The following is a 26,358-nucleotide window of genomic DNA, read 5'->3' as shown; positions in this document are numbered from 1 at the left end:
GTTGCCGTCCCCGCCGGTTGCTTCCCCTTCGGATCCATCGGGGGCCCTGCAAGGAAGAAGAAGGTAAGTAGGAGTGGCCCTGGGAGCGCCGAGCAGTACGTGTCGCTCGCCCCGCCGCCCGAAGACCTTGGGTGGCCGGCCTCCCGCAACACCAGAGAGCCCCCGTCGCCTAGCACACCGCCGAGAGATTCTCCGACAGGATACCGTTGGCGCTTTCTCAGAGCGCTTTCTCAGAGCCGCTTTCTCAGTGCCTGTAGTCCACTGTGCCGGCCTCGTCTCAGAGCCGCTTTCTCAGAGCCGAGCAGTTCGTGTCGCTCGCCCCGCCGCCCGAAGACCTCAGGTGGCCGGCCTTCCGCAACACCGAGGAGACCCCGTCGCCTAGCACACCGCCGAGAGGTTCTCCGGCGGGATACTAGCCGTTGTGAACGTCAGTCAACGGCGGGATACTAGCCGTTGGCGCTTTCTCTACTCTTGGTTTTCGTTGGCTCAACTTTTTATATATCCGTTGGCAGAAGGGATAAACAAAGGCTGTACTACCATGGTCCTTGTAAGTTACTTCTGCCCACCTAAAAGGCTAAACTCCTTTGTATCGCTCTTTCCATCTTTTTAATAGAATGAGTGGCATTCTCTCTCTATTTTTGTAAAAAATAAAAAATAATCGATAATTGGAAAGAAAAAAAAAGCTTTGGCTAAGCCTGCCGGGCACTGTTTTATGAAGAACCTAGCTCGCGACACAGGCATAGCTTGAGATCAGTGATCCCAAGGACTGATCCTCGAAGATATGTCTAGCTCCGCACAAGTTCCTCCATTGGACGTGCTGCCTGCCGTCGACCAGTGTATAGAATTTTAAGGAAGTACAAAAAGAAGTGCATGGATTCAACAAGGTAGTATATGTTGAAGTAGACGAAGAAGAGAGACAGAAGAAAAGATTATGTTCTCTTATCCATTAAAACAAACGGTTTCATAGCCCCCTCTTTATAGATGAGGGTGGCTATGTACAATTAAGATAGAGCTTATGTGTACAGCTAGTATACGGTTAATAATACATCTAGTATACAGCTACTAAGACAGAACAAGTCATATACTGCTAACAAGATAAGACAAGTCATATATTGTTAACATTCTTCCTCAAACTCAAGATGGTAGCGAAGATGTCAACTTGAGTTGGTGAACCAAATCTCGATAACGCCCCGGTGGATGGGCCTTTGCAAAAATACCGGCAAGCTGATCTACAGAAGCAACATGCACCAACATATCATTATGAGTGGCAATCTATCTCAATATGTTTCGTTCGCTCATAAAACATATCATTATGAGCAATCTGCATAGTACCTATATTATCACAATTAAAAGAGGAACCACTAGTCAAAGAAATGCCCATGTCATGGAGTAGCCATTGAAGCCGCCAATGCATGATACTCAGCCTCTGTACTGGAGCGAGAGACAACCGTCTGTTTCTTGCTTTTTCAAGAAATGAGAGAAGAACCAAGTAAGAAACAATAGCCGATGGTAAAGCGACGATCTCTAGAGTTTCCAGCCCAATCAGCATCAGAATAGGCTTGAATATCCAAGGTAGAGTAGGTTGAGAAATAAAAATCGTAGAACAATGTACCCTTAACAGACTGAAGGATATGTAGGACTGCTGCATAGTGTGTAGAGCGTGGTGCATACATAAACTAACTAACTAATGTAACTAGCCTATACCTAAATAAAATATTCTTTATACATGGTAGAGAGGTTCAGATACGATGAGTGAGAGAGAGAGAGAGAGAGTCTTTACCCAAACTATAGCACATTACATGTAATCATATTTTCTAAGTAGCATTTTCAACCACCGAAGCTCTCCTTCACATTAAAAGAGAGTTCGACAATTCTTTGTATGGTTGTACCATTATATCCCAAAGAATCACTCTAGTAGTACAAGCACGGAGGGATGGGACTAATGGAGAGCGATCCTACGTAAGTCTGCCCTCATATCACATGCATCTGCAATATATTATAAGGATTTCCGTGGTAATAGATATTTTTTAGTATGAATATTATATGATATCTTTATTCATAGACAAACAATGCCCATATGTGACACAACACATGGGTGCATGAACATTAAGCATGCCCTTTAGTATTGATTGGCATAAAGCAGGATTTTATTGATTCATTATCAGACACTTAACCACTTGATTTTTTTTTTTTGAGGTAGATCGGAGGAAGTAGAGTACTTCCCCCTCTTCATTAAGAAAAATTTACAACATATTTAGGTGGTTACATTAGTGGTGGAACCTCTACCTAAAGGGAGGTGAGCATGTAGAAAAGGAGATTAGTTACAAAAACTTTCCTTGTGATTTCGCACTTAACCATTTGATTCAATCTACTCATACATCAGTACTAGGCATGAGCATTGTCATTCGTATTGTGCCATCCATCCCTGCTGTTCTATCCATCATCAAGTCATCAAATCTACTCTAGGTCATCTTTCAATTGATGCATGACACATCATCATGCAATATTAGACACAATCTGAGACAAATTAGCTGGCTCTTCCACCTACTTGCCATCGTAATTCTAGCACCACCACTTAATAATGGTCATTGACCATTGACCATTGACCATTGACCATTGGCCCCCACGCAAGGATGCATCATCCTTTCTTGTCTGATGACCAATTCAATTCAAGAGAGCCCAAAATTTGAGGAGGCCCCTCTGAAATTCACCTCACACAAGTCACCCCCAACCCCCAACCCCCAACCCCCAACCCCAATAAATCCAACTCTTCAGAAGGCCACATCCCCGGCATCCCAAAAGCGCTAAGAAGAGAACAACACCAGTAGAAGACATGGCGTGCGCCAAGGCCCTGACCCTTGCTCTCGTCTTCATGGCGGTGCTATCCTCCTCCCTGCAAGCCGACGGCGCCGAGCGCCCGAGCAACGAGTGCTTCTGCACGTGCATGATCGAGCGGTGCATGCAGGCCGCAAATGCCTCACGTGAGAAGTGTCAGGACACCTGCAATAAGAGCTGCCTCGAGGCCGGGCAATTGGGCCGGATAGATGAGGCAGACTACTGTGGATACTGAGGCCCATCAAGGGCCAGGGATTGATGCGAATCCAGCCGTCTGTCATCAGCTCAATGGATCCTTGCTTGGTTTCCTTTGATCCCTTAATAAGCTGTCTCCCTGTTCCTGCTATGGTGGCCTGAGAGATCAGTCTGCTAATTCTCAGGGAGCAATGGTGATGATTGTACTCAAATGAAACTTGAATGCCAGATCTTTGCTGCAAGTTCTTCCATCTTTCTTGTTCTTTTTCTCTTCCCTCTTTGTATGGGCTTGGCTCTATTTGTACCTTCTCTAAATGAACTGTTTGGATTGTTGATTGATTAAAATTAGTACCGAGGGGAAAGCTATGGTGCCTATCTTTAGATGGAGGTGGAAAAGAGATAAAGAACTTGGACGACTTGGAAATGCTACGGTTGTTTGTGTGAATTTGACTTTTCTGCTTTTCAATCACCTAGATTTCGTTGGATATAAATTTTAAGGATCTTATGTCAAACTGTACTTCGAGGGAATTTTGAGAATCTTATAATAAGGTGTTGTATATTTCTCACTTGAATGTCCTACCTCGACTTTGTCGGATCCTAGCGTCAGATTGAGGATTGCTCCTTGTGCAAGCTTGTTTTAGGTTTGAGGAGACAATCTCACTGAATCAAATAACACCACGTGGAAGTGATGATCCCAATCTCACTGGCACATGTAATGCAGCAATAAAGTAATGGATAATCCGTGGAAAAAGTCATGGGGATAAATTGGTAGCTATAGGAAATTATTGCAAGTAAAATGTTCCCAAGGAATTCTTATTAGTCATAAAAGAAAACAGAATCTCACCATAACTTCTTTTTTTTTAATCCATTAAAATTTGCCGACTGCTCAGCTTGAAGGAAATTCGTGCAATCCATCGCGAGTTGGATGTAGAGACTACTTCACCGGCGTGGTATGAGTGACTCTCAATGCATATAGATAATTTTTCTTCTGCATGCCGACGTAGGCTTAGCATCAATTTTGATTTGGACTTGGTTTATGCTTGATCTAGACCCGTCTGGATGGTTTGGCGGATTTATTTTCTTTTTCATGAGTCCAACTCGACAGACCTGAACTGATCGACTAATAGGTTAGGTTGGATCCAAAATCATGATATGAAATGTAACCGAAGTTGGGACAAGAGGCAAGCATGCCTCAGTCCAAACCCAGCCATTTGTAGTTCTAGCAATATATCCAACGAAGTTGCAATGTTAGAAACTTTCAATCGGCGTGGAGGGGAGGTTTATAGAGAGCAAACAAAAGGTACAAGAAATATATATCGATCAAAAACTATGAATGAAAAGAAAAATACCTGAACAACAGCCTAGCTAGGGCATCACAAACACAAACAATAACATCTAATGGATGGCACAGCAACCTTTTCAAAGAAAAAGAAAAAGATATATTTCGACATCTCCTTGCATCATGTTAAGATACGGCCATCATGTTAAGATATATTTCAACTACTTTGTAGCTATCTATTCTTGAATACATTGCCAAATTATTAATTTTTTTTTATTTTTTTAATAATTAGAGGAAGAAATATGGCAAGATTATCAAAGATGTTTTCTATGGGTTGTAGATAATTTGTAGTAAAGAGGAGTGTCCCCACGGTGCCAATCAGAACTCCCACAACAAAAATCTCTATGATAATTAACCACTCTCAGATGCTGCTTCTTCGAGAAGCCTTATAAATTTTGAGGTAGCATAAGCACAGAAATAATAAAGTAGCCATGATGCTTAAAAACGACACGATTAGCGACATAAGGTGGCCAAAAAGGGACCGCTAATGCTATTAGCGTAGTGCTAATCAGCAAGAGAGTTCTAATAAGAAAACTCGTCGAACTTCTGCTGTGCAAAGAAAAGCCAAAATCCTTCTACAGAGTTGCAGGTGTTACCAATGATGCGAATTTTGCAAATGGATTGATGAAAGTGGTATAAATTTCTATCTTTGAATACGGGTTCCCAACCGGAAGATTGTCCTATAGATTTTAGACCTACACAATACATTAAGGGCTCGTTTGGTTCGCAAGAAAAAGAGGGGGAAAAGTGTGGTCAACGGAAAAGTAATGAAATGCCTCTTGTTTGGTTGGAGTTTTCAAAGGAGAGAGATGGAAAAGTTGTATTCTCATGGGAATATGATTCCCACATTTCATGGGAAAGTCTTTCCCATGAGAAACATGGGAAAGTTACTTTTCCATGAGGTGGGAATCACTCCTTTTTTATTTTTTCCCAAAAAGACCCTTCAGCATTAAAGAAGCATTAAAGAGGCATTAAAGACCTAATTTTTATTAAGGGCATAATAGGAATTATACATAACTTTCCTAGGAAAGTGGATGGTCAACCAAACATAAGCACTTTGGAAATTTGTCACTTTCCCATGGTTAACCAAACATGCCAAAAGTACTTTTCTAGGTATCCTCTTCCTAGGAATCTGATTCCCAGGAATCATATTCCTAGGAGGGAAAATACTTTCCGCGAACCAAACGAGCCCTAAGTGGCCCAAAATTGCCATCAGTTCATTATTGAGCATGCTTAGAGTATAGGGATATGCTGTCTCAGAGAGAACAATTTAATTTGGGAAGCATATCAATCTTCGATCTATATTGATTGTTTCCTACCAATGGAAAGTTGAAAGGCTAAGGTGAACACTAGATCATCAAACATCTAATTCAAGGATATAATATTTCTACTCAATAATGAATCTTAATGTTGATTCTGTATCTCATGGATTGAAACTTGAATTTAAGAACCCTCAATATATATACATATATGTGCATACATACATACATGTATGGATGCATATACATAATTACAGATACATACATACATATATACATGCAATCCTGTGCTATATTCTAATTGCCGTTGGAAAGGGTCAATGGACTTCCTAAAATATCCTCTCCTACTGAAGATAGAAATGGCCATTCGACGAATGCCACCCTTGTTCTCATCTTTCCCTACGAAGCAGTGCAGACCTCCAACGCTAACAACTATTTCCCAAATATGGCCCCTCTCTTATCAAACCTTCCTCTCACTCACCCATATAGATTCCTTCGTTCTATCCGTATACAACAAACTCTTGGTTCATATATCAAAGGATTGCAGACCTGAGAAGAGGAAGAAGACGAGATGGCCGGTGGTTCCGAGAAGATGGTGGCGATGCTAACGGTGGTGATGGTGTTATCGTCGCTGGTGGTTGGGAGCTGGGGCGTGCCGAGGGAGTGGTGCTTCTGCCAGTGCATGCATGAGCAGTGCATGATCCTGCCTGAGACCACCCGTGTCGAGTGCGGCGATCAGTGCGATAGCGCCTGCCTTGCCGGAGGCAACCCCGGACGCAGCAGCCCCCAAGACTTTTGTGGCTTCTGATTTAATATTTTCATGTAAATAATTCAAAACAACTGTTTTGCATGGCTGATTTTGTTGTTTCTTTTTTTTTTCTTCCTCGATGCTCTGTAGTTAGTCTGAGTCCAACCAAATGGCTCAGATTTTCGGTAGAGATATCTTATCGAATGCTTGTTAAATGGGAAAAATATAAGGTTGTCTAAATTTTGAGAACTTAAAAAAAATACACATCATGATTGTTCCTTAGAGAAACGCATTCCATTTTAGTTTTCTTTTCCTTTTAAGAAAGGTAGGCAAAGCCTACCAATAATTACATTGAGATCATGAAATATAAGAATAGGAATTGGCCCTTCATATAAATACTACGAGACTTCGCTTGCTCAACCTTCCGGCACCGTCATATATTCCTTTTATCTAAAAAATTGAATGCCAAATTCATCTGGAGAAGAATTTGCAAATCAATGTGAAAACAAAGTGGTTGCAGACAACAGTGACCAGCTCATACAAAAGACAACCATATATATATATATATATATATATATATATGTGGGGGTTGATAACCTACTCTCTGTTATGGTAGGTTATCAATCTATCCATTTTTCATTGGACAAAAAATACCCTTACTTTTTATAACTTTTAAAGGCACTTTATGTCTTTTTACAATCTCACATTTACTCACCCTCTTAACCCCTCCAATTAATGTTCTCTCCCTCTCTCTCTCTCATACATATACATATAAATATACATACATACATACATATATACATACATACACATACATACATACATACACATACATACATACACACACATACATACATACACATGCATACATACATACACATACATATGTACATACATACATATGTACATACATACATACACATACATACATACATACACACATATATATACATACATACATATATAGACATACATACATACATATACATACATGCATACATATGTATGTACATACATAAATACACACACATATACACACACACCGGAGAGAGAGAGAGAGAGAGAGAGAGAGAGAGAGAGGGAGAGAGCATTAATTGGGGATTGAGAGGGTGAGTTAAGGTGAGATTATAAAAAGACATAAAATATCCTTAAGAGTTACAAAAAATAAGAGTATTTTTTGTCCAATGAAAAATGGGTAGATTGATAACCTACCATAACAGAGAGTAGGTTATCAATCCCCTATATATATATATATATATAGAATATGCGCTCTTCTTTCATATTCTTATTCACAAGAGAGAAAAAATAGTGAGAACAGCTAGGGATTTGATGCATACACGGGATCACATAGATGATGAGACATGGGCCCTCCGTACCATCCCACAAGTGCACGGGAAATGGAGCGAGGGTGGGAGTGGTACAGTGATCCGGGGTTATTGGTGATGCCCTCCCAGTACCAAATCAAAATATTCTGAGCATTTGTAAGTCCTCAATTTGCATCCGACAACGCATCAGATTAATAATTTGAAACAAGGAGCTAATAAAGAAACCAATCAATAAGCAATTATTCAAATGTTGGCGATTTCTAGCTGTTACAAACTGCATCATGCTAACCGAACTCGATAGTTCAGTCAAATGTTTGGGTGAAAAAGCAGTTCATCTGGAAGCAAATCCATTCATTTATGTGTTAAACCTCTCCTTGGACTTAGAACAAGCCAAAATTTTTATTCATTATTCTTTTCTGAAAAAAGAGCTTCCGAATTCTCTCAGTACAGATATTGGTGTTCCAGTTTCCAGAATCTCAGAAGTGAATTTACTGAGATTTGTTTGCACTGGTCATCTACAAGGGACCAGGAAAAGTCCCATTTTCTCGTTGCTCATTCCATCGCTCGATCTGCAAACATGAATGTATATGTTACTTCAGCAGTAAAATAGAATTTTGAAAAGTACTTCTCTCTCTCTCTTCCATTTCATTATTTTTTTCCTTTCCTTAGGCATTAGAGACAGCATTACAACAGACAAACATTCCATGTCTATTCTCTGCATATAGAAGGGATTGAAGTTACCTAGAGCTTAACTAGTCTAACAAAGGTTCTGCCTACTGAGATGATGGAATCAATCTACCAGTATAGAATTGATAGAATCACAAAATAATTCGAAAATGAAATATTAAGATGGCACCAGGTTTCCCCAATTAGCATACATGCTATCAACCAGAGTTTTTAAGTCTACTGTACTGTACTGGGCAATAGGAGGTGTACCATACAAGACCCCGTAAGGTATTGGTACCACTATGGGGTTTGGCATGCCCTTGTACCAGCACATGGTACACCTTCTGTACTAGTTGCAACAGTATACCACGTATTAGTATGAGGGTGTATCGTACCATAACAGTATTTATGATATAGACCTTGGTATACACCATTATGGGTTCAGTACCGAGACAAAACATTGCTATGAACTCCAATGGTTATATAGTAATGCTTGAAACATAACTTCACTATGATCTTAACAAATGCAGCCTTTATGGAAGTATTTGTTTGATGTTTGAAACACAAGGCATTTCAAATTTATTTCCCATCATGCTTCACAAGTCAAATTTATTTCAAAAATTAATAATGCAATTGGTGTGTCTAGGTGTGCACAGAAGGAATGAGCTCTGTGATAGATTTTTCACAATCAGATACAGGTAGACTATGAACTCTAATTCCACCAATAAAACTGGCTATACATGGGGGAGGTTGTTTGTTTTGAGTACCCTGGTGGACTGCATAGCATTAAGTATTTCGTGAAAACTTGTCCCGGAGGTGTGTTTATTGCCAAGCTTGCGTGCAAACCATTTGACCCATTTTTGGGAAAGGGCTACCCTTGTTCTATAGCCCAGTCAAGCTTATGGGCTGAACTAACAAAAGGCAAACATGCAGCAGCAGAAGGAAACAACGAGCTAGAACCCTATGATAACCAAAAAGCCCTAGGATTTATGGTTGTGATACAATTATTTGAGAAAGATCATATTTCAATTGTAGAGGGCGGACTAATAAGATCTTACGGGCAAGGTAAGCGGTTATTATATGATGTGCTAAAAAGCATCTGTAAAATTGGCAAGCTCCTCTTGTCAAATGTAACTATTTCTCTTGCTATTGGTTTTGCCAGAGCATGCTTTACATGATAGCATGTATCCTTCCCAACAGAGCAAATTTACTATCATCCAACAATGACATCCAAAAAACTACTTAGGAGTACCCTGTACGACCATGAAAAAGGAACATGCAGTCGTTCTAGACACATGAAAATGAACAAGCTTTACCTCACCTCGTGACAACATGACACACATGAGGGTGCTGCAGATGATTCTTATTTTGAGAGTAATCCCAAGTGGGGGGTTTTCTTCCAGTAACCAGACAAACAAGGATATTTGCTCTCAGAGGTGTACTACCATCTATCAGGTGGGAACTCTTTGAGGAGCTACCGAAAACAATATTCTTGGACAATAATCAAGGAACTTCTTGGCTGAACTGATGCATCTTGTATTTTTAACAGAAATGGCAAAAGGACCTTGCCGACTAAAACAAGACATCTCTTATTAAATACTACATTCTGGATCACTTTGAACCCAAAATTTTACAGATGTCTGAAGCCAATATGCAAAGGTCAGGGAACATTTTCTTGGGTACGTTTCCTTTTAAAAAAAATAATGATGTTATATGCAGTCCATCTAACCCTATTCATGCAGCCCACCAAGCACTAACATCCTGTAAAGAATCCAAACTCTTATCATCATCTTTCATCCAGCTAAAAAATTGTAGTTACTTTTCTAAGCGCATCTACCTGACCTTATCAACTTATACTCCCTACGTTTGTGATATTGACTTAACAGAGATAATCTTCCTCATTAAATTTGAGGAAGCGTCCATCATGGTTTCAAAAAGTGGTGAACGGATGGAGGTAGTCAAGGTATCAGTACGCACCATGCAGCCACTTAGGTGGGTGCATAGGTACGTTACGAATAAATTTATTCATAATAAAAATAAAAATGTAAGAAAAAGGCTTGGGCTATGACTAACCTCTTAGCCAAATATCCTACAAATGTTAGTGTGTGCCAATAGCCACCCGTCATTTCTTAGCAAGGTTTTGCTTAGAAAGGCTATGCTAACCTCTTTGTCAAATCTTTAGATATGATGCACAAGTAAAAGGTAGGACCCAAGTTATTGGTAACCTAGGACAAAATAAATTAGATAACATGCTGTAGATACTTGCACAAACACTGAGAACAGAGAGATTAGATAACATCAACTTGATAAGTGCCAACCTTGCAAAGAAAAATGCATTGACATCCAAGATGATAAATTTTGTTTACTTTTCTACAAGATCTTAAGTAGAGCGGGCTGGGAATGCTTTAAGTGAAGGATCCAAATAGATAACAAAAAGAGTCCAGAAGAATAATAATCATATATCCACAGGGTACAAGATTGTCATCCATGATTCTATGTGTGAATGTGCAATTCAACACTACAAACATAAGCACCTACAAGCAACCAAAAGATTATGCCTCATAAAAAACACACTAAATGCTTTCTACAACTGTGATGAAGATGAGGTTCCCTTTAAACAAAGGTTTACAGTAATATAACAAGCCATGAAAAAATTGTTTGCACAAACTGCAAGGGTTCATTCACTTATGTTAATTAGACCGGCTTTTATATTTATGGAACATTGGGCATTGGGACAAATTCATGTAGAAACTAAAAAATTTTACACTTATCTTAAAAGACCAGGTCTTGGAAAGCTAACAAATATTAATTGAACATTGAATTTGCATTAGAAAAGTGACAACATAAAAGGAAGAAAAAAAATATGCATACCCATTCACTTGGGCAAAGTGAGCGATAATATTTTGCAAATTTCTCACACTCAGGAGCTCCCTCCCCTTTTACAGCTGTGCACCTGAATCCACATGTTATCATGAGCCATTAGTGATACAAATGTTACTACAGGAGCACAAATGTTCTGATTGTGGTAGTCTGGTCATACTTGTGATATTCAATATAGCGAGTAAAGCAATGCCTTGTTTGATTTGTTGTTGGAAAACGGAAATCTGCTGGGGCTGTTTCAAGCTGTAAAGCAACCATACTTATAAATTGGAATTTACAAAAATGATATGGAATTCTTATAAATTAAAATTTGCATCCATGCTATGAATTAGAATTTACAAAAATGATATTGAAATTCCTGTACACATCAAGAAATATTTGAATCCTAGGTTTACATGTTTTAGTCATTGAGGAATCAAACCTTTATCGCTGGTGTCTCTTCAGCAGCTTCTTGTGATTCTGTCTCTTCTTGCTCGGGAGTTTTGCTGTTTTCCTCTGCAACAGGATTAGCATCATCTACAACAGGAGTCTCACCAGTCTTCTCCGAAACAACTTCCTCAGCAGTGGCATCAGCAGGCTTCTCATCCCCTGTTGTTTTCTCAACAGGGACCTCACTCTGAGCTGACTTGTCCTCTTTGTCCTGGAGTGACCATTGCTGCATGCCATTGGATTTAGATTAAAAGGTTCATATGAAACACAACTGGACATGATTTATGGGGCAAAGAAGGAAATAAAATGGAGTAATTCATCCTCCTGAAAGTTTTGAGAGACAGCAAGCTCTGAAATAAATGTGTATAGAAACATTTATTGTAGAACTGCTCTATGTGACTTGAGGATACTCATTCTAGGATTAAAATACAATTTGGCCATCCTAAAAAATATATGGTCATACAGAAAAATTTAATCCTTCAACATTAACAGGTTAACATTGTGAATAGATCAACTTTTGGCCTACAAATTATTTGCAGCAACAGACATGTAATTAATCAATATTCCAGTAAACAGTCCCCATAGACATGAGTGTAATATGGGTTACTAGAATGGGTCTGATCCTTGCTTAAATTATAACATTAGTACATTCTAAGTACATTATGCAACAGATTAACACAAAACAATATAAAACAACTAAAATAATACCTTGACTCATATGTCTTGGCTTTCAAATTAATGTCTATAATGCTTTTCATATGACAGTAATGCTTAACTGTTTAAAGTTCTGCTTGACACAGTTAACCATATAAATAAGACTAGAACTGAGAAGCTTCCACACAGTTCTCTTTTGGTAGGACAGAGTATTAGTATTTAAGTTCAGGGAGTCCAACACTAATGCATCAAACTTGTAGAAGCTTCCTCTTATTATTAGATTAAAACAAATGTGATCTTGTCTAACAGATTACCCTAGCATCCTGTCGTTCTCTGGTCAAATCACCAAAATGCTCATTCCTGTCGTAACAAGATAGGTAGATTACTATGCACCCATATAAAGCATCTAATATTTTGAAAAACCATTTTTACAAAGAAACAATCACTTAGAAAGTATTTTTAAATTCGGAATTAAAAGCATTGCATAGGCATGAAGCATCGTGCAATTGCATGTTGTTGATGTACTTTTGTGTACAAAAGTTCCTTTCCTCAAAACCTAGCATTACTTTTGTACTCCTAACATGGTATACAAAGTGCATCAGTTATTCTTGTCAGCAATATTAGGGCCACTTGAAATATTTATGTATATAATTTATCTACACAATTAAAAAAAAAAATCTTGTATACCTTAAAAATGACAGCGTAAATGTAGCTTAATTATCTTTATGTCTCCATCTATGTCCTTCTGTGCTAGTGCTAGTATTCAGGATAGTAAGTGATGACAATATATTTTTGTTTTTGGGTTCTATTCGCTACAAGATTAAGTATTATTCTCATAAACATTGATGGAGACCAAACAGTGGATCAATATGTATATCTTAAGATCATTTGACCATTATTATAACAATGTAAAAAGTTCTTATGAACTGAAGGAAAGTTTGCTTTGTTCAGGGTTTCAAGTATTGTTCCATTTCAGACAGATAAGTTTTTTGTACAAACTATTGCTTTTTGGCAAATTTTGAAATGAAAAAGATTTAGGAAATCATGAATTCAGATTGTAACAAATTGTGTCAATTAATATTAAACTATGCGACACTGGTCGACCAAGATACATGTTGACATAGGTCAATATGAACGCAGCTAGCAAGTATTGTTTCTTTCAAGATGCTTAAAAGTGACTTTTTTTTACTTCCCAAATAATTACCACCGTTGTTTCACTATATACTAAGATTCAAATAAAGTTGACTGAAGGGGGGCAGCGATGAGATTCAGTATTATGCAGTAACACATAATTGCAATTTTCTGACTGAAATCCATAGAAACTCATTTTTTTATAACAGAGAGCTCATAATTCCATAAATTCTTTAGAAATCCATGGGTAATTGCTGGAATCAAACCAATGGTGAAGTGATAGCAAAATCAGGTTAAACATTACTATTGTCTGAACTTTATAATCTTATCGGTATGTCTATAAACCAATCTTAAGTTAACTGTATAATATATCTTAGCAAGCATTATGAATCAAATTACCTTAAATTCTATTTTGTACCTTGTGTTTTGATTTAATTGTTATCGAAGGTGCACCAGGCACTTGTTTAGAGGTGAGGCAAGGGCATTCCGGAGCACCTCAGTAGTCCACAAGTGAGGCAGATTTCCTAAGGTGATGCCTAGGCGAGTGCCTGGGACAAAGCAAGAGGCATTCAAGCAAGTGCCTCTCCAATGTCCAACACTATTCTTATTGTCCCTTTCTTGCCTACTCTTTTAGAGCTTTTTGGGCTTCACTATGAGAGTCAGTATGGTCGACTCGAACTATTATAAAAACAAAAGTAACTCTAAGATGTTCACATGTTTGTTTTTGGGTTGTTGTTATTCTGTTTAAAAACATCAAACATGTCACAAGAAGTGGTATTCTGCTGCCATGTTTAAACACTGGAGCTACTTTAGGATGTCCAAAATGGTTTATTTTTGCTACATTTTACTTAAAAACAGGTCATGAAAAGTGGTACTACCATGTGATGTCTTGAAAGATAAGGAGCATGTTCATGTTCGAGATGATCACAATTTAGAATCTTGAAACCTGATTGATTAATTCCATGATGTTGTTGTTGTTCTTGGATACAAATAGTATTTAAACTAATGCAACTATCGAACTTATCTTAAATTAGCATGTTGCTTTCTTCTGGCTAGTGCCCTTTTGGTGCCTAGCACCCTCCCTGATGCCTTAAGGATAATAGTGATTTAATCTAATGCAACTAACGAACTTATCTTAAATTAGCATGTTGCTTTCTTCTGGCTAGTGACCTTTTGGTGCCTAGCACCCTCCCTGATGCCTTAAGGGTAATAGCGAATTTCTTTTGTTTTATTCAATACAAAATAATGGTTTAGGTTGCTTGTCTGTGATCTAAGAACATCGATATTTTACATCAACACTATTACACGTCTTTATACATGGTTTAAATGTATACAATGTCTATCATCAGCATGAAGTTACCCATGATAGCATAGTGCAAAAATAAGAAAAGGAAATGGATTTCCTTAGTATCGCATTGCATGTCTCTTTAGGTTTTATAGACAGATTTAGGTATACTTTATGTCATCATGTCATCATTTGGTAGCACTCTATCACACCATGCAACAGAACCTCACTGGGATTGACAATTAATAATGATACTTCAACCTTAATTTACAGGACAGATAATCAAGATCATCCTCTATTATAAAAAAGCATGGTATGTGTATACTTTCTGTCACCATGTCATCATTTTATGGCAATATATAGCACCATATAAAGAAACCAACTGGGATTGACCACTACTAATGATACTTCAAACCTTGATTTGCAGAATAGATAACCAAGAAATGGAGTGCATATGTGATACAACAGGCTTAGGAAATCATAGACCATCCTATATTATAGGGTAGCATGGTATGGTACATGGCAGGAAATATCACCTTTCAATAAAACTATGTAGAAATTTATAGGTATCCAAAGAGGATTCGTGAACTCATAATGCCCGATTACATATACTAAAATGAGAATTACTTAAAGCATCTCTAGAGGACGCGATTCAATATAACCTTAACAGCAAGGACATGAATCTGCATATGTTAAAAAACAAAGCTACCCAGATTTTCCAGTAATGCTTGCAAGACATGAAACAAAACTCTTCAACGAAGAAAATTACTATATCGAAAAAGAAAATTATGGGAGAAGAAAGAAAGATGACGAAATAGACCATGAATAACCTGCTAGACAAAAAAAGAAACATAATACACCCCTTCTCTTTTTGAGGAAAAGGTTAGGCATGAAATCTACCTAACACTCGCCGTATTGGGATTTATCGGTTTTTTTTAATTTACAATGTAGAAAAATAATATTAACAAAGTACAGATTCGTCCTATATCAATTAAGCGGATTGAGAATTTAAGAAAGAAAAATCTACCTTTCCCATGCATTTTCTTTTCTCCATTCCAATAGTTTTTTTCTTTTTCGTCCTTTATCTCAATATTACTTTATTTATGCCTATAAGTTCACTAAGAACATAAAGAAACTGATATTAAGAAATTACCCACATAAAACTACATTTAGATTCGCGTACCTAGATAACCACCGAAATCAACCATTTGACAAACATAAACATACATCGATTGATTAGATCATGTTGTCCTCAACAGTCAGTTTATGACAGCAGCATGAATCTATTCATAGCTTCTTTCTTCCATTCAGATCTAAATTAAATGCTCTATTTTTAGCCTCTTTCTTCCATTCAGATCTAAATTAAATTCTCTATTTTAATACCTGACCAATAAAAAACTCATTAATAGATTCTATAATGACAAAAACGATTAATTCCGCATGAATCTTTCCCCGAATCTACTGATCTTTTCAGTGAGATCTAGCATAACAAGAAATGAACTAAAATTTATATATCAAATCATCAGATCTACAAGAAAAAATGCGGATCAATTACAGGTGTAAACAGAGGGAGATCAGATGCAGAATAAGGAGAGCGTCGCCTGCATCATCTAAAGAGTATTGATCATTTAAAGAAATCGATGGAGCGAAGAGAAAAGGTGGCGATTACCTCGGCAAGGCTGGGGTTTTTCTCCTGAGCGGCTTCCGCCATGGCCGGCGACTTCTCGCTCTCAGAGGCTCAAAGAAGGCGGCGCCTTTTCACAAGCGAAGAGGGAGAGAAAGGGGGCTTTTGGCATCCAAATAGAAGTTTAGATGACGCGAGAAGCACCTCATCGCCTCCGACGGACCAATTCGTTGGGCTTCTCTCAGCCAACAACCCTTCCAATCGGCGGTTGGGTTCGGACCGCCTAAATCGAGTCTCTTTTGCATTTGGATTGAGCCTAGGCTTGACGGCCGCGAGCTCGTACGCAATCTTCATGAAGTCGAGAATTCAATCTAGATCTCTAGTGCAACTTTATTAATAAACCAAATTAGTATATATATATATATATATATAGTATGAGAACCGGAGCTAAAGATTATTAAATTTTAATATCAAAATTAGGAGCAACGATAACAAATATGCGACTTGGTTAGTTGACATTTCGTAAATGGCGTGTTAGATGAGACCGGATCAAGGCACTCTCCTTCCCCTTCTCAAGGCTCCACCGGTAGGCTTCAATGACATCGACACCACTTGCTCACTGATTGATTTAAATTATAGTTAAAGATTCATCTCATTCGTAATTAATAATAGTATAAGATACGTGCCTCTGCCTAGCACTACAACAAGCTAAAATGTAGAGTAATAAAAAAGATTTGAGAGATTGAGAGGGAGCGACCAAGAGAGTTGTTAGCTTATTCAATTATGATCACTTTTTTGCATCATGAATAAGTTCATTCTATAAAAATTAGAATAAAATATTTTTTATTTGTAATGGATCTCTCATTGTCCTACAAATATTTTTGTAATTTTCTTTTCAAGATCCCAATGGATCAACTAGCTGAGCAAATTATTTTTCCTCTATCGTTTTTTTTTTTGTGTTATATTAAACTGGCCTAGCTCTTTACATATTGTATTTGGTGCTTGCTTTCACCTTAATTTCTTTTTCTTTTAAATTATTTTGGCAATTTTGCAAAAAAAAATCACTTTATTCGTGCCTGCAAAGTAGCTCACTTTATTTCTTTTAGAAATATCTTTAGCTTTATCCACTTATAAGTACTTTTTATCGATTCAATAGAGTTTGATCACATAATTTTTTAACAAAAGGAAAAAGAGGGGCAAAAAAAGCTACCGATAAGTGTTGAATCCTTAGCCGTCCGCAGCAGCAGCCAAAAGGAGGCTTGCCAAAAAAATGGCTACTTGGTTGATAAGTAAGCGGCGGCTTCGTAAAAAGATTTGGAGATGCGGGGTATCGATCCCCGTACCTCTCGCATGCTAAGCGAGCGCTCTACCATCTGAGCTACATCCCCATTCGTCCACGTTGTGTTGAGGGAAAATACTAAAACTCTACTCAAAGTAAAAGCTTCCATTTTTTTTGGTTGAGAACCGCGATAGGATGACCACCGCGGATGGAGGAAGGAAGCCTTCCCCTAATTTTATTAATAAAGAATAAAGAGTAGAGTATTAGGAAGGAGGATACAAGAGCGTAAAAGATGGAGTCAAAGGAGTTTACCTGCTTTAGCCACACAAAAAAAAAAAGGAGTTTACGTAATCTTTGAGTCTCATATTGGTCAAATAGGTTAATGGCAAGCAAATCACCGGCATGACATTCATCTTCCTCAAATCTTATAGCTTCACAATCATAAAAACCTTGCAGGTAGAATAAATGTAAGCTTTCTTCCTTTTTTTTCCTCTTTTCTTTTTGGGCATTTGATACAAGCAAAGGGTTTTACAAGAACAATGTTTGAAAAATCTAGATGAATTGGAAGGACAAAATAATGAAGTAAATGGGCAGGACAAGCGTTACTTGTGGAAGCTTCTCCTTCTCAGGTAGTCTCCAAATCTCCGAAGAATTCTTTCTCTGCCTCATTGCTGATTCCCATCCATACTCCGAGCCTTCTAATTGTCTTCCATTTATGGGGTCAGAATCATCAGAGTTCACTGATTGTTCATAACTTTTGTCTATCAATGCAACCGTTTGGTCCTTCTTTCGCTCTGCAGCTCCCTAACACTATCAAGAGCAGCAGCTTCACTGACCTTGAGAAATTCAAATTCTTGCTTCATGCATTGCAAAGCCTTATCCTTCCCTGATAGTGTATCCTTGAGCTGAGAATTCTCAGTCCTAGCAATCTCCAAGGCTTCTTTCACCACATTAGCCTCCTTTATTGCTTGCTTTAATATATCCCGCAGCTTGGAAATCTCTTCTCAATTTACTCTTATTCTGAGATACAATTTCTTCTCAATTTACTCTTATTCTCAATTATCTCCTCTTCACAGACCCAATAGCCAATGGCAATGACAAACGACAAAGAAGAAGATGAACCCAGGCAGACGGGGTCGCCTCCTTCTTTGCTCGGCATTCCGAAGATTTTCTTTGGACTTCTATAGGAGACATTCCCTCTCCTTTGTACTCTTTACTTTTTCGTAACTTGGCAGGATGTACTCAAGTTAGAGCTATATAAATTGCTGCTTTTACCCAAAAAAAAAAGAAGATGAACCCAGAGAGAGAGAGAGAGAGACGGGTCTCCTTTGTGGGAGGCCTTTCGTTGCGGTTCCAATGCGAGGGCCACTAAATATAGCGGGAGATTGGAATCTCTGCAATGGTTCGGTTCTGTTCGCTCGGAGGGAAAATCTAATGTAAGAATGATCCTTAATCCTTATCCACCACCACTAAACACAGTTAATTAGGCACTAATTCTAATGTTTCAACGTAATTTTGCTGGTATTGCCTTATATATCGTTAGAGCAATTGAAATCAAGTTGGCGTGTTTGGCATCACCTAAACTTGGGTCTTATTTGAATTGGGTTAAGAAATTGGATTCAAGCAAAATTAACTTTTATTCTTTGATTTTGTGAGATCAGATTCTTTTTTTTTTTTTTCAGTGTAAGTGGAGGCTAGGAGGACAAATCCCTTTTGCTTAAAAAAAAAAGGAAACAAATCAAAGTCAATTATAATCTAAACATGATCCTGTTGGTTTTGCTCGATTGTGTCATAAGAATTTCATGTAACAACGCAAATATGTTGTTTGTTATAAAGTATTAGTATGTTTCTCAAACTTGAGAGAGGGACACCATATAGTGCATTTACAGCAGGACATTCAATTGCAAGAATGGAGAAGATGCAGTGATATACAGTATTAGAAAAAGATCATTTCAAATAAAACTAATTTATAGACACAATTAAGTTAATGTTAATAGCAAAAAAATTATTTAAAAATATTAAATAGTTATTGCTAACATAATTTTAACTTTTTATATTTAGCAGGTGTTGGGGTGGATGAAGAAAATATAAGGAATTATATCGAAGTTGGCACTAAATTACCTTAGATCTCATACAACTCGCAGCAGATCTGAATGAAAATCTGGCACTAGATTACCTGATCTCATACAACTCGCAGTAGATCTGAATGAAAATCATTAATTTTCTTTGTTTACCTACTCTTTTCTGAGGTTTTACTATTTTTTGGTTCATGCACATATTCAGTAAAAAGTACTTAATACTTGAACTTTTAAAGTCATAATCAAAAAAAAAAATAGTCTTTGAGCGAAAAAGAATTTAGATTTCAATAGCCATAATTTGCAAAAGATCCTTCGAAATCAATTATAGAATTTTCTCAGCATAGTTTGCTTTTCATATATAAATTTTCTCAACATAATTATTGCTTTATTAATACACCAGCAATACACACATAATAAGGTGATATTGTGTACTTCTCATCTTCTTATCTGTCCATCCATATGGTGCATCTAAGACTCTTCCCCTGGATGAGTAAATCAAAAGCTTTGTTTATTTCTTGCAAACCCACCTCATGGGTTATGAAGTCATCCAAGTGAAGCTCCTACATAAACATATGAACAAGCCAATAAGTCAATCACCTAATAGGTCTTTGAATCGCAAACGAGATAGAGATACTCACTATATGATATAATATATCTACCAGATTTCTAGTAATAACTAACTAAGCAAAAAGTTGGTCTTAGTAGCTCCATACTCATCTTATGACCTAATAGAGAAACCCATCCTCTCATGGGTTTTAACCATTGGGCATACCAAAAATAGGTTGCAAGTTGTCTTTGAAATTTCAAAGCAAAAGAATAAAAATAAAAAGATAAAAATAGATATAAGAATTGTCAATATTGACCAATTTGCTTTAGCTTTATACAATTGTCAATCTTTAAGGCATGTTGCAAAGAATTATGCAACTCATCTTGATTTGCTTTTTCAAGAAGCACTCGATAATTTCTTCTCATTCTCACTTCTATCTTGTTTGCATTCATAGAAAAACTTAGAAAGAACTGTGAGACTAAAAAGATGCATGTGAAAACCTAATAGAGTATATTCTAGATATTTTTTTCTTATCAAACTATAAAAATAACAATGCAAACAGAATTTTTGAAATAGAGGATATTTCCTTCTGCTATTGCAGCCATGAGATATTTGAAAGCTCCATCTTCTTTTTCCATTTTGCTTTGCAAACTATTGATACAATATACTTCAATTAACAGACCTTACATAATTATGTGATGCTATTTGACTATGTTATGGATTTTTGATATACATATAATACAGGACACATGGCTTTTAATGCTATCCAAATTTGTAACATAAATCTAGAGACCGAATGCCTCTTTACACACACACAACTCTCTCCACGTATATAATTACTCAACTACTCCCCCTTCTTGATTGAAAAACCATAATCAATTATTATCTTACTTTAAAATTGAGAAATAAGAGAAGGGTTGCCCTCAAAAGTTGAAGTGCATTTCTTGAGCTCCATATAGAACAATAACTGTTTTAATCAAATGAAGATTATATGATCATTCATACCTTTTGTCAAGTGCATCAATTGTGCCAATACTAGTATGGATAATTAGAAGGAATAAGAGACAATTTCTAGGGTCTTATTAACATTTTGGTAATTCTTAGACCAACATTGAGGGATAAGTATAGATTATATTATTTTAAGAATCTTTATATTGTTGCTCGATGTAGTTATCATAATAAACACATCGGAAAAATAAGTTGTTTTGAGATAAACCTTTCTTGTAATGAACTTGCTAGAGATCTACCTTTAGACTACAAAGTTATAAGGCTTTCAAAAAGCTCACCTTATTAAGATATTTTTTAGCAAGAATTGGAATGTCGTTCTTCGCTTTTATCCCTCCAAATAGTGTACCCATGATACATTTACCATTTAAAATCTCCGCAGAGCTTACGCATAATGGTGACCCATGCATTTCCACTCCTAATATAATAGTCTTTCCCCAACCCTGCATACGATAAGAAAAACAAAAAAGAAAGCTAGTAACAAAAGATTCTAGCAATTTAGTGGTTTTCAATCAAAAAAAAAAATCAAGGTTTCTAAAACTTTTTTTAAACGAAATTAACTAGTTGAGATTATTTAAGATTAGTATATTTTTGAATTTTAAAAATAATTTTTCATGTTAATAGCTATTATGTTTCTTTATATTCGACTTTTTAAGAAAAGATATTTTTAGTCTCAGGTGGTGGCAAACATTGTTATGCCACTATCCATGATCGACAAGAAACGATATAAGCTTAGTCACATTTGCTTGTTATTTTTAAGCATTATCATGGTTTCCAAACTTTAGCAAAAAAATTGTTAGAATTAAGATTATTTGGTCTATATTTCTATAGTAAAAACAATATGAAATCACATGATATTTAGATTTAACTGATATTGTTATCATGACATTGTAGTGGCATAACGATGGTGATGGTGCCAATGCCGATAGCGCCTACACCAATAACTGATCCGATAAAAGCAATAATAGTGATGTTGGTGGTAGTTATTATAAAAAGAGATAGTGCTAGTGGAAAGTATCAAAAGACATCGACTTTGCTCGAAAAATTTGAAATTTTTCAAAAATTGGAGGCACGGCTTCTTTACTTTCATTTTAAAAATAAAAAATATTTTTAAAAAATAAGAATAGAATAATATTTTCATGATGTTGACAGAATATTGTACTTTTATATTTAAAAAATATAAAATTAAAAAAAATTAAAAAAAAAGATTATCTCAAACAAGCTCATGAAGGAGATAGAGACCGGTCGAGAGCTTTGGAATGCATCATTCATCAGGGATGCTAAACCTATACACTCGAAGCAGTAATCGGCACCCCTATTGGTCATCTCTATGATAACCTGCTCAATAATAACAAAAAAACAAACAAGAGCACAAAATGTGTCAATAATCATGATTCAGACTGTATGTATTGATGAAACATAACAAGTCAGCGCCATCTGGGAACGCCCAGAAGCTTTCGGAGTATGACCTCGCTGACGGTTCTCTCCCCAATCTCCTTTGGATTAACGAAATCAGTTAACCCAAACTTCTTCCCTGCAAGAAGGAAATTAGAGAAAAGAAGAGTTAATACCCTCAGTTTTTCCTTCTGCCATGGCCATCATCCTGCTTTTCAAATGAAGAAAGGTTGAAACATGGCATCTACTTTCCAAAGCACATCAAAGCCAATACAACCTTTCAAAGTATTCCAACCCTCTTTCAACATCACCAATAACCAGTTAGACTGGGTCCAAGAAGAATTTTCAAGATACCATTTATTTGGTTATTATATTTATTACTACCACCAAAGTTGACATAGAGCTAAGCGTGGCATTTAGTCCTATCATGGACATGACATCCCCTAAAATGAATGTGAACATGTAGCATACTTATGTGGCAGTGAACTAACCATCTTTCTAACTCTTCTAAATGAAGAACATCATATGATTTATTTTTTTTTAACATTTCTGAAGAGTGGCTATACCAAGCTCAAATTTTTCGGGATTCAAATCGACACCAATGATCTTTGAAGCTCCACGAAGCCTGGCCCCTTCAGCAACCTGTTAAACAACGTTAGCTATCATCAGCTTGGCAAGATCAGCTGATCTATAAACAGTACTCTGGGCCAGAACACTAGTGTGAAAAGGTAAAGATTAGGCCATCATGGAATTAAGGCTCAGATAAATATGACCAAGCGGAGACACAAATCATATCAATTTCCGATGCTAAATTTCCGATGCTAGATAAATGTTATAATTAGAATAACCTACCCAGGTAATGCAAGCAAGGAACCTTTTCTAAGCATCCAAACAATGTTATTTGCATGCAAATAAGCAATGTTAGTTCGTACAAGCAACTTTTAGATAAGATCTTAAATTAAAAAATATATATAGCTTCAAAACAGGATTGCTTTTCGTAAGGTCATGCCATCTTTCGACCCACCAACTAAATTTATTTTTTAATGCAATCTAGATATTCAGAACGGCTTTTACTTCATTAAAAGAATATGATATTCATTTTCTAGAAAGCATACACAAGAAGGAGAAAGATCGGGTCGAGGTTGTATTGGACGACATTTTCTTGTACGAAATGTCCAAACTCTATCTGAAAGGAATTTTTTTTAGAATAAAACGTATTGGCACTTTGGCAGCTACACTTCAAATTACACTTTTAGATGGTTGAAAAAAAAAGGGTATCTAAGAGAACGTCTTATGCTGTAATCCCAAAGTCCAATTTATACATTTGTGACGTTTGATGCCACCCCCTAAGATCGTACATCAAGGATCAGTTATCCAATCACAATCGTGTATTTAGCGTGACGGTCGAGGTTAGAATGACCTCCACGATACATATGGATAGGGACTGATGAAACCCATTCAACCCCAGCCGTCGTCAGCAACCGGACTTGAGAACTGCACGAATCTCAGAAATTTCAACCGCATCTATTCTGAGATCCGCGCAGCACTTTCGTTGCATCTATTCTTGGAAATTAAATAATAATAATAATAACTAATCATATAAAACAATTTAGTTATTGGAAAAATATATGGTAATTACCGCCAGACCAACAGCTCCGAGTCCGAAAATGGCAACCGTGGACCCCGCCTCTACTTCCGCGACCTTCCACGCCGCGCCCACCCCTGCCGTCAGATCACGCGTCATAGCACGACGATCGAAGCAACAAAAACAAAAAAATCTCCATCAACGTGGATAAGCGATGAACCCCCGACCGTCCGTTAACTTTGGGCATACCGGTGGAGACGCCGCAGCTAAGGAGGCAGGCCTTCTCGAAGGGGATGCCGGGGTCCACCTTGGTGAGGTGGGCCACATCCACTACGGTGTACTGGCTGAAGCTGGACACGAAGAGGAAGTTGTGCACCGGGTCCCCATTGGAGTCCGTGAATCTGGTGGTCCCATCCCTCGGCATCCCGGGGATGAGGTTGAACGGCAGCTTGGAGCACAGATTGCTCCGCTCCGACCTGCAGTCCACGCAGTCCTTACAGTGTGCCAGGAATGTGGGGACCACCGTGTCTCCCACCACGAGCTCCTCCACCCCTTCTCCCACGCTCTCCACCACCCTTCGATTATCATCACCCGATCAACAGTAAATAGCAACCAAAATCATACAAATTACAATCGAGTGTCTTATCTAATCTACGTACCCGACAGCCTCGTGGCCGAAGATTCGGGGGTAGACGCCGGGGAAATCCTAGAGGAAGAGAGGGAGAGATCAGGGCCGTGAAGTGGGGAACGGAGGGTAGGGGATGGGTGTATATACTACCTTCATGCGCCAGAAGGTGAGGTCGCTGTGGCAGAGGGAGGTGCAGACGATTTTTATGCGGGCTTCGTGGGCTTTGGGTGGAGCCACCTCCACCTCCTCGATCTGGAGCGGTTCGCCGGCGGCTCTGCTCACCGCCGCTGTTGGTTTAAGTACAAAATGAGAGAAATAAAGATCAAAAGGAGAGATTTAGAGCACTGAAGGGAGAGCAAACGGAGTACCTTTGCATCTGATTGGCTTTGGGCTCTTCTCCTCCATCTCTTACGACCTCTCTCTCGCCCGGCGACCCTACATACAGCAAGTCTACTTCCACCGCAGAGGAGAGTCGTCTTATATAGAAGAAGAAGGGACGTCTTTTTGGTTTTCTCTGAGGGTAAGGAAGGCAATCGCCATCCAGAATAGGACGTCTTGTTTTCTTGCTTTTATTTATATATATATATATATATATATATATATATATATATATATATATATATATATATATATATATATATATATATATATATATATATATATATATATATATATATATGGTTTCGGTGATATGGTGATGTTAGGTTGCACCAGCGGGGCAGCGTACATGGGATCCGCTGGTAAATTGCAATGCGTCCAATGGGGTCGACTGTGTCTTGATCCGAAACATTTGCGTCACGATGTACATGGGATGGCTGTGCGTTCCAAAATTATGAACTAAATAGCGGGCCAACTACTCCCAAAACATCCTATGACCTGAAAAAGATAAGCTGCTTAGTGCGTTCCAAAATATACTGTATTATAATTTTTTTAGATGTATCTAGGTTGGTATACATCATTGATTTCAGTAAAAAAAAATAATAATCATCGTGTCAAGAGATAAAGGTCCGCATAATATGTATGGATACGGGTGGTGGAAGGATTTATGCGGGCTGACCTTAAATTAGGATGTAAAAAAGGGAGCTTCTGTCGCCATTCGGGGCGTTGGCATGTCCATCAAATGAATTTTCTAATGTAATGGGAGGCTGCTTTGATGCCGGACAATTTGTCTACCAAAATAATCTTTTTGTTCGATTTCGCTGTTATTTTAGTTGGATTTCTTTGTCTGACATTTTGTTTCTTCTCTTCTGCCTTCTAGATTCCTTTGTTTCCTGCTTTCTTATCTCATTTTATTTATCAATAAAGTATAAGGTGGTTTGCCCAAGGTGGTTTCCTGCTAGAGGCCACGGCGTTGGTGGCTTTTTTTTTTTTTTTTTTTTTTTTTTTTTTTTTGGTGGTAATAAACCGCTGCTCATTCATATAAGTCTAACATGAGTACAACCAGTCACGTCACAGGAAAGAAAGAAAAGAC

General features: G+C 37.6%; 2 protein-coding genes and 1 non-coding gene across 4 annotated transcripts; all 3 read right to left on the bottom strand.

Moving 5' to 3' along the window:
* Window positions 1-7,914: 7,914 nt before the first annotated feature.
* On the bottom strand, window positions 7,915-16,572 carry LOC103717968 (cytochrome c oxidase subunit 6b-1-like). Its single transcript, XM_008806564.4, has 5 exons — window positions 16,416-16,572; window positions 11,669-11,902; window positions 11,408-11,490; window positions 11,239-11,320; window positions 7,915-8,270 (listed from the first exon to the last, which is right to left on the bottom strand). Exons 1-5 carry the CDS (start codon window positions 16,455-16,457, stop codon window positions 8,217-8,219), a joined length of 495 nt encoding a protein of 164 aa, XP_008804786.1. The 5' UTR covers window positions 16,458-16,572; the 3' UTR covers window positions 7,915-8,216.
* Window positions 16,573-17,685: 1,113 nt separating this feature from the next.
* Window positions 17,686-17,758, bottom strand: TRNAA-AGC. Its single transcript has one exon. It is a non-coding gene; the product is annotated as a tRNA-Ala (tRNA).
* A 2,229-nt stretch (window positions 17,759-19,987) lies between these two features.
* Window positions 19,988-25,366, bottom strand: LOC103717967 (alcohol dehydrogenase-like 7). Of its 2 annotated transcripts, XM_008806562.4 has the most exons (10): window positions 25,256-25,366; window positions 25,038-25,174; window positions 24,919-24,965; window positions 24,509-24,834; window positions 24,314-24,396; window positions 23,241-23,316; window positions 22,749-22,813; window positions 22,522-22,617; window positions 21,561-21,722; window positions 19,988-20,287 (listed from the first exon to the last, which is right to left on the bottom strand). In XM_008806562.4, the coding sequence occupies exons 1-10, from the start codon at window positions 25,290-25,292 to the stop codon at window positions 20,171-20,173; spliced, it is 1,146 nt and encodes a 381-aa protein (XP_008804784.2). In that variant the 5' UTR covers window positions 25,293-25,366; the 3' UTR covers window positions 19,988-20,170. The 2 variants fall into 2 exon arrangements, with proteins under 2 accessions (XP_008804784.2, XP_008804785.2); XM_008806563.4 differs by lacking the exon at window positions 21,561-21,722 and having other exon boundaries at window positions 20,010-20,287.
* Between the last annotated feature and the right edge of the window lie 992 nt (window positions 25,367-26,358).

Source organism: Phoenix dactylifera, unplaced genomic scaffold (genome assembly GCF_009389715.1).
Source record: "Phoenix dactylifera cultivar Barhee BC4 unplaced genomic scaffold, palm_55x_up_171113_PBpolish2nd_filt_p 000139F, whole genome shotgun sequence".
NCBI classification, from domain to species: Eukaryota; Viridiplantae; Streptophyta; class Magnoliopsida; order Arecales; family Arecaceae; genus Phoenix; species Phoenix dactylifera.
This window is presented reverse-complemented; position numbering and strand designations above follow the sequence as displayed.